At 41.6% G+C, this 16,719-nt stretch overlaps 1 protein-coding gene across 3 annotated transcripts in view; it reads right to left on the bottom strand.

Annotated features, from left to right (window-relative positions):
* Window positions 1-329: 329 nt before the first annotated feature.
* The window catches only part of cacna1ha (calcium channel, voltage-dependent, T type, alpha 1H subunit a), a 65,634-nt gene continuing 49,244 nt past the window's right edge, over window positions 330-16,719 (bottom strand). For 2 of the 3 annotated variants that reach the window (XM_069709997.1, XM_069709998.1), the window contains exons 26-36: window positions 14,735-14,886; window positions 14,058-14,167; window positions 13,331-13,464; window positions 12,984-13,054; window positions 10,965-11,043; window positions 8,368-8,489; window positions 7,242-7,400; window positions 6,951-7,091; window positions 6,594-6,762; window positions 4,368-4,525; window positions 330-4,227 (exon numbers count right to left, since the gene is read on the bottom strand). In XM_069709997.1, coding sequence (XP_069566098.1) covers window positions 2,797-4,227; window positions 4,368-4,525; window positions 6,594-6,762; window positions 6,951-7,091; window positions 7,242-7,400; window positions 8,368-8,489; window positions 10,965-11,043; window positions 12,984-13,054; window positions 13,331-13,464; window positions 14,058-14,167; window positions 14,735-14,886 — 2,726 coding nt within the window. In that variant the 3' untranslated portion in view covers window positions 330-2,796. Of the gene's footprint in view, window positions 4,228-4,367; window positions 4,526-5,437; window positions 5,490-6,593; window positions 6,763-6,950; window positions 7,092-7,241; window positions 7,401-8,367; window positions 8,490-10,964; window positions 11,044-12,983; window positions 13,055-13,330; window positions 13,465-14,057; window positions 14,168-14,734; window positions 14,887-16,719 lie in introns of those variants that run through there. The other variant, XM_069709999.1, reaches the window with a different exon arrangement.

The raw sequence follows: 16,719 nt of genomic DNA, 5'->3' as shown, positions 1-16,719 counted from the left end.
GAAGTACACAAAGGTCAAAATGAGGCTGACATACAATAGGTTCCTTCATTTCTTTTTTTTTTCTTCTGTTCTACCTCACAATTCTGCCATCTACATGCAAGCAGCTTCAGGAGAGGAAAATCTAATGAGAAAGTTAATGATGATCTGATAATAATAATCTGGACCTCTTCTTCATCACTGACTGGTTTCTGTGAGTATCAATGAACTCTGGCTTATTCAAGATAATTTATGCACTTTAAAAATAATGTAAATATTATTTTTTAATTAATACCATAAAATAATCATTTTTTTGTGGAACTGGTTTAACACTTTTTTTTTTTTTTTTTTTTTTTTTTTAATCAAACCCTTTGTAGTCAGTTATTCTAGCCCAAATACTTTCAATTTGGTTGGTTTAGTCGGCGATACGTACCAGGATCAATTGTTCTTTACACCTCTGCACAAACATGAGAAACTGAGCCTTCAGTTGTAATGGTACAGCATCAAAGCACTTTGGTTTTCACTCAGATTACTGAGGACTTGTGCATGTTACGTGCTGATTACAAAGAAAACGAAGAAAAGAAAAGAAAAATGATGCCGTCCCAGCCAGCTGCCTTTGAAAAGGGAATCAGTACCGAGAAGCTCACAAGCACGCTTCCTGTGTGCGTGTGCCAAACCAGACTGTGCATAACAAAAATAAAATAAAATACATATTGTGCTGTGTCACAATAGAAGTATGGCTTGGTAGGAAAACATTCAGCCAGTGAAAGGAAAACACTTGTTTGTAGGCGGTTTATGATTTCATCAGTGTTTTAACACAACGGACATGTGGAGAAATGTGATGTGTTGTCGAACTCGTGTTTGAATTTAGAGCAGGATACTCAAGATTAAAAAAAAAAAAAAAAGGAAAAGTGGAATGATAAATGGCTTATTGAATCCTCAGTAGAGATGCATGTCTCTCTTCTGCTTACAGTAATACCATCAGTGGGTGGGCCTGAGCTTTTGGAGAAATCTACAGTACCTAAACACTGCTTCAGCCACACCCATGCCACCACAGCCACACTCAGGGCACAAAGTACCTAGTAGCATTAACACTAGTGATAGAACTATTTTCAATCATTATATATATATATATATAAAAGGGGTTTATATCATATATAGCAGTTCTACAGTATGTATGAATACAAGAGTGTGGCTGTTTTATGTAGTGTGGATGTTACTATATTTTCCACAGGTATATATTATTATTGCACTCTGGCTACACATATTTAGTACGTTAGTTAGTTTGGTTGTCTTTAGATGTACAGAAACACAGGTGTCAGAGCTGACTCAGCTTAAAAACAGTGGTAGAAGAGAGGCTCAGTGGTGCCGTGTCATGCTCTTTAATGCATTTTGTGCATAATCTGTCTCATAGCCAGCAGTTCACAGAGATATTTAGTTGTTATATTTTTATGTTTATCTATCTTGACAAACAAACAAATCAAAGCACATTTTATTTCAAAGTCACATTAGCTGTGCAGCCCACTTCTGATTCCATTAAAATAATTGCCAAATTTAAATTTAAAATGTTTGGAATGGGGCTCTGGATTAGCCATTAGCCCTTGTACTAAAAAAAACCCCAGATCTTTCTGCAGAGATGTCTATCTATCTGAAATGAAGTTGGCTTGCATCACTGAACCTGCTTCCTAAGACTGTTCTTTAGACACCACATACATATAAATCTGAGACAAAGCTACAGAAACACATCCCACCCCTGTTCTCTTCTTTCTCTTTTTCAAAATAGAAAAATAAAATCCCTCTCCTCAACCTCAGCGAGCAGGTTTGAGGGGAGGGTTGATCTCCTTCACTGCTCTCTCGCTTTTGAAAAGAAACATACATTCACGAGAGGACAACAAAGGAAAAAACAAGCAACTTGAAGTTCAAATTTGTGTGCAAAAACATTTTAGATCTCTATAAAAATATGTGCATATGGATAGAGCTATTTTTAATCTCACCAAATACAGTATATTCCTTTATTTACACTGCACAGATACACAAAGAAACAAACACTACAGCTCTGCCCTGCTCCCCCTCTCTGACGCTGCAAGCATAAGAATAACATGGCCGACTTTCATGACGACAGATGTGACAATACTCACACATAGGAAAACACGCACGCACACGCACACGCACACACACACACACACACACACACACACACACACACACACACACACACACACACACACACACACACACACACACACATTTCTGTCCTGATCAATGTGATCGAGGAGCAGAGGAGGGGCAAGCAGAACTTCTGTAGAAAACCTGAAGTTGCATATCTCACGATCCCCCCGCCCACGCTTGCATTTCACAAACTGCTTCCTGTAAAGGTCAAAGGTTATCAGCCAGACGCTGCTTCCTGATTGGCTCACGTGGGTGAGGACAGTGTGTGAAAAAAACTTTGGCTACGGAGTTTGGTGGCTTTAGTCCTGGTGCGTCATCAGTATTAGTCCCTGACACACCGCGTACAGTGAGTACTGTTTGACTGGTACAGCCTCGTGGATCTGCTGTCTTTCAAGCTGGGTTTAGAAAAAAAAAGGATCCATTGTCTATTATTCTAGGATGAGTCTGTACCAGTGTCTCTCTGGAAAGAGTAATAAATGTCTTTTCATTTTTCATCTTCATACAAACAAAAACGCCCTCTCTCTCAGTAAACTTCTTTCTCTCGTTCTCTCCTCAGCATCAAATCTCTGCTGAGGTCAGCCGGGGCCCGTCGACTCCAGCTTTAGAGACTGTGGACCAAATAATTCACCTCCTGAATCAAATGCTCGATGCTTACTGGGCGGTCCTGCGATTCTTTGCACTGAATCCTGCGCCGCTTCCCAGTCTGTTGTCGAAAGGGGAAGAGCAGGTGGCAGTGTCAGTGTCTGAGATGCTGGCCGACAGGCCGCTCATGTATCTGGACTGTGGTTGGTCGAAGGTGAATTGGGGGACGGGGATGTAGTCTTCGGTGAGGGGGGAGCGCCTTGCAGCAGGGGAGAGCGTCTGCGAGAAAGGCATAGTGTTTGGGATGAGAGGTGCGTGAGGCTGGATGAAGATGTTCGGGCTGATGGGGATGTGTGGGTGTGTGGGTGTGGACGCGAGTGGTGGAGTGTGTGTCTGAGTGTGTGTTGGTGTAGACGCCTGTGCGGGTGTCAGCGTGTGGGTGGATGAGTGCGCCTGCAGCGGTACGTGGACGGGTGTCGGCGATGTGTGCATCGCAGAGTGCATCTGCGTGTCTGCGGGGACGTCTTGCGTGTACGCGTTTGACTGTGTGTGTGGTGTCAGGTCATAGGACGGTGTCCTGCGCCTCAGCATCATGCTGCAATCAGCCAGTTTTGGGGGTGAGGCGATCTGGGGGGGCTCCCTCTCCGAGGGAGGGTGGATGGAGATACAGGGAGGACTCATCTTCTTCTTTCTGTGGTTGCTCCCGACTGACTGCACCCTCATAGGAAATGCATGACCCCCTTTCTCTGAGCGGTGGACCTCCTTTGTGAAATGTTGGTTATCACTGGTTATGACAGCCTGTGGAAGGCAGACCTCGATCGAGTGGCGCCGCTGGTCGTCAGAGTAACCGATAGACAATGATGCCGCCTTGTCCAGGAAGCCCTGGTTGTCATCATTAAGACCTTTCCCGAAGTCACGGTCCTTCAGTCCCGCCCCAAGCAGACTGAGCGCGCTCCTCGAGGAAGAAGGTGGTAGCGGGGGAGGAGGAGGGGAGGAGGTGGGGTCCAGAGAACACGGCAGGGTGTAAGGGGAGAGGGAGTGACTGCGGCCTACTCTCCCTCTGCTCTCCTGCCCTCCTCCATCTTCATCCCTCCGCCTGCGGCGGGCTGCGCTCGTGATGTGATACACCTCCTCGTCGGCCGGGTCAGAGAGGGGGACGGCAGAGAATGGATGAGGTCTCCGAAGGCTCGGGGGGCGCAGGGGGAGACGGGGGGAGGGGGGTGGCGGGAGAAGGAGTGAAGGGGAAGATGGCGGGGGAGGGAGATGAGAGGGGGAGAACAGAAATGGAGGGAGAGGAGAGCGAGAGGGAGGAGAGAGGGGGAAGGCAGAGGGGGAGCCGGGGGGTAGGGAGAAGGCTGAGGGAGAGACGGGAGGAAGAGGCGACGATGAGAAGGGATGACGAGAAATGGCAGAAAGGGAGCGGAGGGGTAGATGGACGGAGAAGGGTCTCTCCTGTTGCTCACAACTCTGAGACTCCACAGACTCCACTTTGACTGCCAACTGCAACGTAGAGCATAACAACACCCCATAAAGTTACATCTGTTACCACAGTAACGTGTGTGTGTGTGTGTGTGTGTGTGTGTGTGTGTGTGTGTGTGTGTCTAAATGTGTGTGAAAGCAGCTGAACTGGGGTCTCCCACCTGTCTCGGCAGGGCCCGAGGTGAGGGGCTGGGTGTTGGTGGGGCGATGCGAGGCAGGGTGAGGGTGGGATGCGACTGAGGGTGAACGGGTGAGACGTCGGGGACCTGCAGCAAAGCACGGCTCTCACACGGCTGGGAGTGGACCGACATCACTGAGACTGCAGGGACACATGTGCCGAGTGTTCATCACGCGCCAAACAATCACATGTACGCACTCAAGAGAAAAGCATGCCTGTTTGCATAAAACACATGCATTGTTGGGCATATACAAACTACACATACAAACTATTTCCTATTACTACGAGACAGATTGAAACAACTATATTTGAGCAATCATTACAGAAGTATACTAACACTTTATTGTGATAGGACAGCTGATTTGAGAACAATTCAGTTCAAAGTTCAATGAAACGTTTTAGTCATAATATACAATTGTTTCAAATCTGCTATCAAAATAAAGTGTTTTCAAACAGTAGGTTGCTGATCAGAGCAGCAGCAGTGAGCTGACTGTCAGTGCCATGTACAGCCGGTGTGCTGGATGTAATATTTTGCATTAGATCCTGGTTACAGTTTCACATTACTGTATTAAGTCATGCAAAGGAATATTAAGATCCTGATAGCACTCAAATGTGTCATGTGGACAAAGAGATGAGGAGGAAGCTCCATCAAAAGTTCAATCTGTGTTTAATTACAGTTGTGAAACTTGTAACTAGGGTCAGTGACATTCTGCACAAACAGGTCCAGTAAATATGTGAGTTCAGACGGAATACAAGTAAAACATGTTAAAAACAGAACAGCAAATTCAGCAGTACATCATAAACAAGTTCAGTTGATACTTTCAGCTCAAGCTATAAAGTCACTTGATTATAAATGTGCCATTTGCAAGAGACAAAGTAAAACATGTGATGATTATTATTTTTTTAACATGTAAAATCTTCTGACTTTGCAGCTTGACCACAAAGTTAACCATCATTGTAGTTTAGTATCCAGCCATTTCACAGCTGAGCAGATGAGCCTGTGTGAAGGTTGCAGAGATTCACATGTATCAACTCATCCACTACAGTCAGTACCTTGGGACAGAGCCTGTCCACAGCCCGGTCACAACATGCCATTAGAGTCTGACTGCAGATAAAACAGTTCTTGTCAGTACTGTGTCAGAAAAGTGTTGTATGCATTGTTTTTTCTGCTTCTAATTTACACGCACAAGCTGGAACTAGAGACAAATAAAGACCAGGAGGGTTAAGTAACATGATTGTGTTTATTTCTTTATAAACTGAAATCAACATGTATAAAACATAAAATAATTGATTGCACAGCATTGGTGTCTGCATCTGTGCCTGTTTCTTTGCTTGAATCTGCATCCCTGTTGGAGCCATACTCCTTTTCTTAACCATATCGATGTCCAAATTCTTAACTGTAAAGATCCCGTCTGTTGGACTGGATAGTAAAATGTGAGCATTTGTCATGTCGTCAAAATGTAAGAAATGGAAGCATCTTCAACTCGGAAAAGGTTTGATATGAACTTTGCCGACAGCTAAGACTCGTGGGATATTCTGTTGGTGCCGCTGAATGCTCGTTCAGCTCCACTAACTGTGAAAGTTGACGGCACTTTGCACTCTGCACCTTAAATTTGATAAGTTGCATCATTGCCTTAAAACTTTTAGAGACCTTTTCAAATTTGTAAATCTGAATATCATGTCGTGATTATTGTGTGTGACCAACAGCATATTATTTGTGCTGTTTGCATCCTCTGGTAAATTAATTAATTTTGAATCACAAAGATGAAAGTCTAGAATAACTTAAACTTCTGTCATCTCTTCCAACTTGGGAGTGCTCCACATTTTCTGGATAGAGGCTTTAATAGCAGTGAAAACTCTTGAGTATGTTAACACACATTTATACATCTGACTATCAGTAGAGTAGAGTGCCCAGATTACTGAGGGACAGTCTTTATCAATCCAAACCAAAAACTAAAACTAATGAAAACCTTTTCGGCCTTCATTTAAAACCACATTATAGGATTACTGATTTTAGCGTGCTATAAAAATAGATGCATCACGGAACAATTTCAGTCCATGAAAAGTTTAATAAACAGGATTAGCAGCTGTATCGGGCTCAGGGGCTGTTTAATACAAACAGGGAAGACAGAATACCCAAACTCCATGTTAATAATAAAAGTAATGCAGAACTCATGTCTAATATATAAAACCGGAACTGATTATTTACCTGAATGCTGGTGCTGGGGACTGAGGTCTACCTCTTCCAGAGGATAGGGGGCGCTAGCGGGCCGTACCGGTCGAAACATGTAACTGTCATTAGGCAGAGAGTGCATCCTGGACACAGACATCTTCCTGGACGACTGCAAGTCTTGGTCATCGCACTGCACCTCTTCCTCCTGCAGAGGGAGACAGAGACCGCGCAGCTTTAACACTGACATCATCTCATTATTTGTAATATTCCATACTGCAACAGTTTTACAATGAATTCATTAATTGAAATGACATAGTCAGAAACACATACAGCATGCTGCTAATACTATTCTATTCTGTTATACCTATAGTTACAGTTACAATGTCCTTCTACCTGTCCAGGTGAATGTGGGCACGGCCCAACATAGGTCCCTCCCGCTGAGCTGTGGTTGGAAGTTGTGCTTAGTTTGCGTTGCCTCTCCATAGCCATTTCCAAGGCGATCTCAGCGTCCATCTCCGCATCCTCTTTAGCCTCCTGCAAATATACTTCTACTTAATAACTCTGGTTTTACAGTAGATGTTAATGTCAATTAGAAAAGTGTCCATTGGTAATACATATTGCGTGTGCACAGAGTCGCATGCAAACACTCGTCTTTCTTGGTCTTTGTCTTTCCAGTTACTGTACCTTGTTGCTTTCCTCTAGATGTTTCATCAAAACAGCCACCACCACGTTGACCAGAACAAACTGCGCCATGAGCACGAAGGTGACAAAGTAAATCGGAGAGACCAAGGGCAGGTACGAGAGACAGTGGCGTTCGTCTGGGTGACACTCCCTTAGTGTGTCCTTAGGAGACACAAAGCAAGAGTCAGGTAGAAAGAGGGGTAGAGAGGAGAGAAACAGACAGTGAGTAACAAAGAGGCAAACACACACACACACACACACACACACACACACACACACACACACACACACACACACACACACACACACACACACACACACACACACACACACACACACACACACACACACACACACACACACACACACACACACACACACACACACACACACACACACACCAACGCAGCCACCAGTTAATGCAGTGGGGCAGAGGCTATACAGCAAAAACCTTTGTTATCATGGACATTTCACAGAGACTGATTTATATTAAAAAAAATATTAGAAGAATGAAATAATTTGAAGAGAAACATGGACAGACGGTATAAATGGTGTAGTTACACCGTACCATGTCATGTCATGATGACCTTAGTTAAAAAAAATAAAAATAAATCACACATTATTAAACAACGCTGACATTCCATTACTCCTACAAAATAAATCCCTGCTTCCCTACATGCTATCACATCCCATTTTCTACTGTAATGAAGTTTCATGCATGTTCTGAAAAAAGAAATCAGTCCCCATATAATATAAATACATGAAAAAACATTTTGTTACAAAAATATCTGCAAAAATATCTGAAATATTCTTCTAACCCATATTGTTTTTGTTATTTACCTCAAATATCAAAACCATTAATAGTTATTCTCAAAATTGCCCTTGTTTTTATCAGATCATATACTGTATATATTTGTGTTGTTTAGGGACATTTACGTCATGCATCACATTTCTAATAAAGTAAAAATCAAGATGTCAACATTGCTTAGTCCTAAGCTACTTCATTATTCCATAATTGGTTTTGGAGGTCATTGTTCTCTCTGAGGTTATGAGATAATCTAGTCCTCATTTATGAGAGTGTATTTTTGTGTGTGTGTGTGTGTGCAAGCGTGCGTGTATGCGTTCATACTTTCATAATCCCATTCCAGTTGTCTCCGGTGGACACTCGGAACAGGGTGAGGAACGCCATCCCAAAATTCTCAAAGGTTGCGTGAGGACTCAGACCTTCACATGGGTTGTTGTCATTGCACTCTGATCAACAGACAAACAAACACGTTAATTACACTGCACTACACATATTGTGGTTGTCTCAAATAGAAACACTCTCCTTTTAAAAACATTCACATTTTGTTGCTTCACATGAAATTAAGTGACACTTAAAAAAAACAAATTCTTCCAGAAACTCTCAACATCTGAGTGGAAGAAAAAAACAACAACATCAATTCGGAGAAAAAAGAAAAAAGAAATTGATTTGATGAACGAATTTGATCATCACCCAAGAGAGGAGGAGACCGAAAAAAAAAAAGGTATATTCTGTACGTGCAACAACAGCTTGGTACTCATCGAGTCTGGCTTGAAGACTCTGAGGCCACAGCAACCTACAGTAAAGTATGGACGTGGTAGCATCCTGTTCTAGAGGTGTTTCTGTTCAGCGGGGGGACTGACTTTTTGTCAGGTGAGAAGACAAAAACGGAGGCGGTAAAATACTCTTTAAATCTTGGGGAGAACGTGCTGCCCTCCTCCTGAAATTTGATGCTGGGAAGAAGGTTTACCTTTCAACTTGAAATGACCCAAAGAAGTCAAATTGACCATACAGAGGCTGAATGAGGCAAAGGGGAAATGTGTTTGACTAATATGAGCTCAGAGTTAAAGCCTATTGAGAATCTGTGGATTGGCTTGAGAATTGCAATCCACCAGCGGCCACCGTCCAGTTTGACTGAGCCTGAAAAGGAAGAGTGGGCAAATACTGCTCAGGTGAGGTGTGCAATGTCGGCCTCAGAAGTTATTGGAGTTTTTAATTTATGATAATTTTTCAGCGCTGTTGCTATTTTGTATTCTATTTTGGAGTTGTAAGTTGCGTTGTTTAATTAAAGCTTGTTGATTGTGTCTTTTTGCGTTTTCATGTCAGTTTGTGAAGCAACCAAACTATTTTGAACGGTGGTCATTCTTTTCTAGACCCACTGTGTGTAAGTGTCAGTCTCTCATTAAGAAAGTCCTAATAGTCATATGAATACAGAGCACACTGAACAAACAAACAGCTGGACATGACACAGGAGAGGAGAGAACAACTGTCTTCAAGAGGGTAGGGCAACTCTCAGTGTCAGTTTGACAGAAAGGAGCCTGTTGGCAAAGTCAAAACCAGCACCAGGAAATGTTTTTCGTTCGCTTCAAACCTCGGGTCACATAAACAGGAAGCTGAAGAGGTTCTGCGAGTACCATGTAGCGTAGCCTGAAGCTGAAAATTAGAGTATTTAAACACTCATTTAGTCCCTGATGACATCATCTTTTCCTCTCAGTCTTCTGCAGATATCAGAGCTGAGACACATACTCGTGTCTTGGGGCTAGCAGTTTCTGTAAACCACTTATCCTATAACCTGTTATTTCCGTTGTAACTAACAGTGGAAGCAATCTATAAAGCACAATTTAAGAAAAAATACCGATGCCTACTCCCACACTTAAACCCCAAAAAGATCATTCAAGTGGAGGACTTAACATGTAGCTGCTTTGTAATCCCTGTCAGCCATCTGATGGGAAAAAAAAGTTTCTCTATTGAAAACCGTCCATGAGAAATACATAACATGAAAAGCAGCAAAGAGACGTGTTGTGAATGTTGTTTAATATAAAATATATTGAGAGATCCTCACTGTAAACTCACAGAAACCTTTATAAACTCAAAGAGCTGAAGAGAAAAGCCAGACATAACCCTAAGTCCTCTGGGTTGGATTTGTGTGTGTACAAACAGTGCAGTCACGAGCCTGACGATGGATGCAGCTTCCTGATCTCCACAATACTCTCCACCCAATTTCTCCACCAGCCAAAATCATGAAGTTCTTGTAATATGCATCTAAAGCGAGGCCGAGATGGAGAGGAGAAGACATTGGACACATCTAAAAGGTTTTGTCAGCAGCTTAAGTCATAGTAAAGACTGGATTTTTGCTTGATAAAACTGGAAAACAGACTTGACTTTGTTTTCCGATTGTGTGGAGCACAATCATAATAACATTTCACAGAGAGCAACCTCTTTATCGGCAAGTTGTTTTCATTTTGTCTTTCCACATGCCTCTTTGCTAATCCTCTTCCCTTACACATTGTTGCTCTTTCAGAGAAAATGAGCTGGATGGAGCTGGCCTATTGAGGAAGCAATATATGAATAAATTGGATCATTCAAATGTGATCTTTCCTCGGTAAAAAAAAAAAACTCCGACGTGAGAGTCGTGGAGCTAAAGAGTGACGGGGAGACAGATGGAGGAAGAGAGTGAGGATGCGACGGAGACGGCTCAGGAGGGGACATTTGCTGTAAGTCGTGACTATGATAGCGATGAGTGGATTCAAAAACCTATTCTGCCGAAGCGTGTTGACAAATACGAGTATGTGTGTGTGTGTGTGTGTGTGTGTGTGTGTGTGTGTGTGTGTGTGTGTGTGTGTGTGTGTGTGTGTGTGTGTGTGTGTGTGTGTGTGTGTGTGTGTGTGTGTGTGTGTTTTTTCTGCAAAAGTAGCGTGACTGACCCAGTTTGCCAAAGAGCTCCACTCCCAGAGCAGCATAGATGAAGAAGAGCAGCATGAAGAGGAGACCAAGATTTCCCACCTGGAAGCAAAACACATGTTAGATCCCCTTCTGCACATCGAAACACTACAGTGTAAACATTGCTTGTTTAAAGCTCAAGGGAATAGAAGGCATTCATATATATTATTTCATTGTATTTATTACATTTGACACATAATTAACCTTACATTATAAATGGAAAGACCGTATTTACAAAAATGTCCTGCCTGCAGGTAAGCTCTCTGTTGTTTGATGTCTACTACCAGGCTGACACATGCTAAAAATGGGCCTCGTACAGAAGTTGATTTCATTGCCTGGCTCCAGCAAAGCTGTTTGCATTAATGTTTGCTCAGCCACTCTGAAAGGCAGACCAATCAGCAACCAGTGGTTAAGTGCGAGGACATTGAAGTCCAGCTTTTCTTCCTAAATGTAGTTGCAGTAATTAGTAGTTGAGTTTTGGCATACATTGTAGTTAATGGCTACTACTGGTAAAAGGATGGTCAAGTTATTTCAAAATTAACCTGAGGTCGACACTCAGTAGGATGCAACAACTAAACAATTCTCTCAGATCAGATCATAGCTTGTGTATAATGTGGATGTAGTTTCCAGGTCTGACAAGTGAGGCCAATTTGGCATCGAGTGCAATACCACTGAGGGCAACCTGGGGTTGGTTCACAAAAAAGGCTCTGACTCCATAGACTGCCATTCAGCTTTTATCATGAAATACAAAGTCAATGCATTTTTCCCATTAGTCATAATGTTGTCAACCACTAAAGTCACTTCTTACTAGTTTTGTGGCAGTCCATCTAAAAATGATTACATCATCAATTAGATATTGGGCCTCAACAGGTTGTATGTTTGGGGGCTTGCAGTTTGATTGACATGCCTGTGGTGCAATCAAGTTTCAGCTATAGGTAGGCGGGACATAGTGTCTCTAATCAGATCAAGTCAGATCCACCGGTCGGTCCTCGACAGCTCGTCCAAATATGGTTACTTCTGGCCCCAAAATATCAAAATAGTGCTGGCTTAAAAATTGAACTTGAGGCCTTACAATTGCATTTCACAGCCAGTGGTTCAGTCTTGGTTGCTGCTTGATCCAGAAATTATTATTCCCCAGAGAATTTGGGTCTAGAAACACCAGACTAGTTTATTGCCAGTTGAATATTCACTTAATAAACTATGATAAAACAAACTCTAAATTGTATTTTACTCACACTGAGAAATCTGGTTGTGAATCCTCAAGTGCTCTAAAAACACACCCTGTGAACTTTACTGTATGCACTTCCTACGAATGCATCTGCATCATATCACCAGGAAGTTCCCAGCCTGTTGACTTTTCTCCAGTTCTTTAAAATGTGTTATTGTGCCCTCTGTGCCCTGATGGTTACATCTGTACACTTGACATTTACAAAATAGCAGAACAACAGAGTCTGTCGCTACACGTACATCATCATCTCTGATGCAGCTGCTCTTTGCCTCTGAGATTTGTGTCGTACAACTAAAGATAAAGATTTGAAATACTTTATACGTATTATAAAAGGAGTGCATTCACTGGATAGAAAAAGCACATTAAGTAACTTCGGTTGTACAGTCTGATTGTAAAGATTGTTTAAAAGCCAGCAGAACCAATCTATGACAATAACGTATTTACCGGACATTGGTTGCACTGAAAACTTAACTGATATATTATTTTCTCCAAGTCTGTGACAACAAGATGTCCAATTGAATGCAATATTTTTGGCATTTATAAAAATGTACACCTAAAGAAGGAAACTAAATGGAGCACACAATAAACCATTTAAAAGGTAAGAGAGGGCAGCAACAAGTAGACGCTTGAGGTTCAGAACGTGGCCTTTGTAATGATCAGAATACATCTTTCATAGCTATCTATTTCGAACAGAATCGCAATACTTATCATCGTAAATAAAACAAATAATGAAACCACTCTTTTGTGTTTAGGACCTGACAGAGTTGGTGTTTACCTGCGGCAGTGCTTGCATGACAGTATCCAGCAGAGATCTCATCCCTGTGGCCATCTTCAGAAGTTTCAGCACTGCAGAGAGACACAGGAGATGCGGGTCTCAACTAGTTGTTGCTGGTTTCACTCAGCCCATTCACTGCAGAGTTCACAGTGGTTTACTGATACTAACACTTCAGCAGGGACTCTTAGATTTGTGTTCATTTCTTTAAACCTATGACATATTCCCTTTAATGCCAAATTTACAAGAATATACATTAAAACGTGGGCGACTGAGTAACAAACTGTTTTGTAATTGATACAAGATAAGCAAGTATGGACTAGTGTGTGTGTGTGTGTGTGTGTGTTTACCTCGTGCTATCCTGAGCACTCTCATGATTCTGATGATGGTGGGATTTATTGGCAGTGCTGAGCTCATTTTCAGCTCCTCCAGGGTGATGCCCATGATGGACAGCGCCACTATAGCTACATCCAGCTGATTCCACCTAAACACACATTGTTCATCCATTTAGGTACATTAATAAAAACAAAAGAAAAAAAATGATATTACATTGTGTTGCTGTGTTAGGATCAACTCACTTCCTCGCATCCCCTACCCATCATCCTCAATTAATCCCATGCGGTGAGGATAACAGAATAAACAAAGTAATACACACTACTTCCTTAAAAAGCTGCAATTCTATTGTCTTTAAATGTGACTGAGTTTGCTGTAAAGAAGAACAGGAAGCAGGAGAAACACTGCCTGGCTGTTGATGGTAAACAGTGGGCAGGCTGTTTAGATCAACGTGTAGCCCACCCACTAATCTCTACGGTGGGGAAATCACTGAGCTTAACCCTGATAAGGCTCTTCGAGGGCACCCTGAGACAGATGAACACTCTCTCCACCAATTCTCTTAAACACAGTGTGCTGAAAACAAGGAGCCACAGATGTATTAAGTCACCATGGACCCGGGGTTATTATTTGTAACTATTTTAAACCATATCTTGAGTTGTGATTGGGAAACAATGACACAGAGTTGATGAACATTTTACTCCATAACGTGTTGTGCATACTGCAGTCACACTAACATTCATCTACCTGTCTTTGAAGAACCTTTGTATGCCGAATGCCACCAGTTTGAGCAGGGCCTCAACGACAAAGATGCAGGTAAACACGTAGTTACAGTACTTCAGAACCTCCTCTAAATACTGCAGACACAGAAACAGAGAAATTATTTCATATCTCACAGACTACATACTTTATTTCCTGTGGCAATATTTAAAAAAAAAAAAATGTTATGTCGTAAATGACACATGGATGAGTTCTGAAAGGAATTAATACCATATTTCTTTCGAAATCATAAATCACAAATGTATTACTGCTTCTTTTCTGCAAACATTGACTATTATAATGAATACTGCAGACCAGAAATAGTAAGATTTATACCAAAGCTTTGAAAAAAAAAAGACATTCAAAGAGTAAATGAACAAAAGATTTGAAAAGGTTGTCAACGCACTCAAGGGAAACTGGGGCATCTTTAATTCTTTAAATACACCAACAATTTTTAGAAATAGAATCAAGTGTTGGCTTTCCAGGTACAATCGATAAAATACATATCATTACATGACAGACAGAAATGAAGTCAAATTTAAAACGCCTTCAAGCTCCTTTATGGGTATTTTGGTTCTGACTGGAACACTTTGACCAAAACCAATTTAAGGGAGACACAATCTTGTTATCCATGTCCCACCAGCAAACCTTAGTGCACACATTACCTGTGGCTGATTGTAGTGCTCAATGCTCATTGTGAAGACATTGATGCAGATGATGAAGGTGATGAAGAGGTCCAGGTAGTGGCTGGTACACAGTGTATGGATGGACAGACGTACGGGAGAGTAGTCCGCATAGTACGGCCTCTGCTTGGCCTCTGCAGCACACCAATGCAAGAGACAGACACACAAAGAGAGACAGACAGGTAGGGCACAACTGTGAGTAACTGTGCAATGAATTTAGAATATTAAGTGTACAGTAGTGTGCACAGGGAGGTAGAGGGGTAAAGGGAAGGCAACCACCACCCTAATTTTGCAAATATTCTCTTCTTATACTCTTTGTGCACGTTAATTCAACCAAGATATGCTCGTCCCTTAATACGTTATCTGACTGTAACCTTAGTCACAGTGGTGGTGCCCCCTTCTTCTTATTGTCCCTGTGTTTCAGACAGTCTGTGCACACCACTAAGAGAGGACATGAGAGTAACAGGTAGGCTAATTAAAAACTTGTATGGCATGCGTTCACAATTTAAAGAGATATTCAGGCAGTATTTAGCAATTCTTTAGCTAACATAACTAATATTCAGATATGAATTACAAATTCAAATTCATAGTTTGTTCTTCAGTACACAACCCCTGTATGATGAATGTTTAAGATGCTGCATTCAGACAGTGCATATGAGCCAACATGTTCATGTGTCATTGAAAGGGTTTTTTTGGGGATCTAAGTGTTACAACAGGAGATACAGGGTGGAACTGAGACTGTGTAGCAAAGCTTGTTGGAAAGTTTTAAAAGATTCTTCCCTTTTGAAGAGAACAAGCATGTTTGCTATTGCTAAACTGAACAAAGAATAATGATATCAGTCTTTTCTGGCTAAGAAAAATGCTAAAGTGTCTCCACAAGGAGACTTTTTCAAGAATCATTGCTTCTAATAATGTTATTCTTGTCAGGGTTGAGAGGTCTCTGCTTTGTATTCAGACACTACAAAGGGAGAGCAGGTTCCCACTATATATATATGCAAATATTCATGTTGCTCCTTTATAGAAAAGGAACTGTGAGCTGCATTACTGCTTTTGAATAACACACATACTTTACATGGCCTGGCGTTTATTAAAAGGTGCTTGTCACCCAAAGTAAACTAGGTTTGACACACTCACATGTCCATATTGATGATTCTGTGTACTCATCTGTGTCCCATGTATTGCCCTGTCTGTCTACTGCATGCTTACATGCCTTTGATGTAATGTTTATGATTCAGAGGGGCTGCACAAGGTATGTCCAACAACACAATATTTTTCTGAAACAGGATCATTAAAGACTTTCATATTTCTGAGGAAGCGCTCTGTGATTCACGTTGATATTATTTATAATTAATCTATATATACTGCCTAACTGTTACATTTCTAAATTAACCTTTACTGTTAGAACACAATATTTTTCTGAAACAGGATCATTAAAGACTTTCATATTTCTGAGGAAGCGCTGTTGAACAAACCTGGAGCTGCTCTCCTCTCTAATGGTGTCACTACACTACTCTGTGATTAGTAGATGGATATAAAACCATGTGCTTCTACAGATTTCTGCAATAAAAAAAAAAATATTAAAAAAATACTGCTTTGTACTGTAACTGTAAGCTGTAATAACAGTGTTGTGTTTCTAACTAACGAACTTAACCTCTACTAACAGCACTATTACCCAGTTTATTTGCAGGTATAGCAGCCAAAATGTCTGCTATGTTTCTGAGTCTGCCAGTCAAAGCATGTTAACAGGAAATGTCCTCCTTGTACCTGTGTCGAGAGGCGTCTCAGGTTCGGGGTTGTACATGCATTCGGAGGGAGAGAAGGGACTATTGGCTTTTTAACCAACACAAATTCTGCTAGAAAAAAGTTTCCAGAGACATTTTGAGAGAAGCAGCCGCTGGTTACTTTCACATGCAGAAGGTGCTTTAAAGGGTTTCTTTAAAAGTCATACAGTTGTAAAACCTATAACG

The sequence above is a fragment of the Brachyistius frenatus genome, unplaced genomic scaffold (assembly GCF_029030835.1).
Source record: "Brachyistius frenatus isolate BFR_SWC_R1_liver_20210118 unplaced genomic scaffold, ASM2903083v1 Contig_88, whole genome shotgun sequence".
In the NCBI taxonomy this organism is placed as follows: domain Eukaryota; kingdom Metazoa; phylum Chordata; class Actinopteri; family Embiotocidae; genus Brachyistius; species Brachyistius frenatus.
This window is presented reverse-complemented; position numbering and strand designations above follow the sequence as displayed.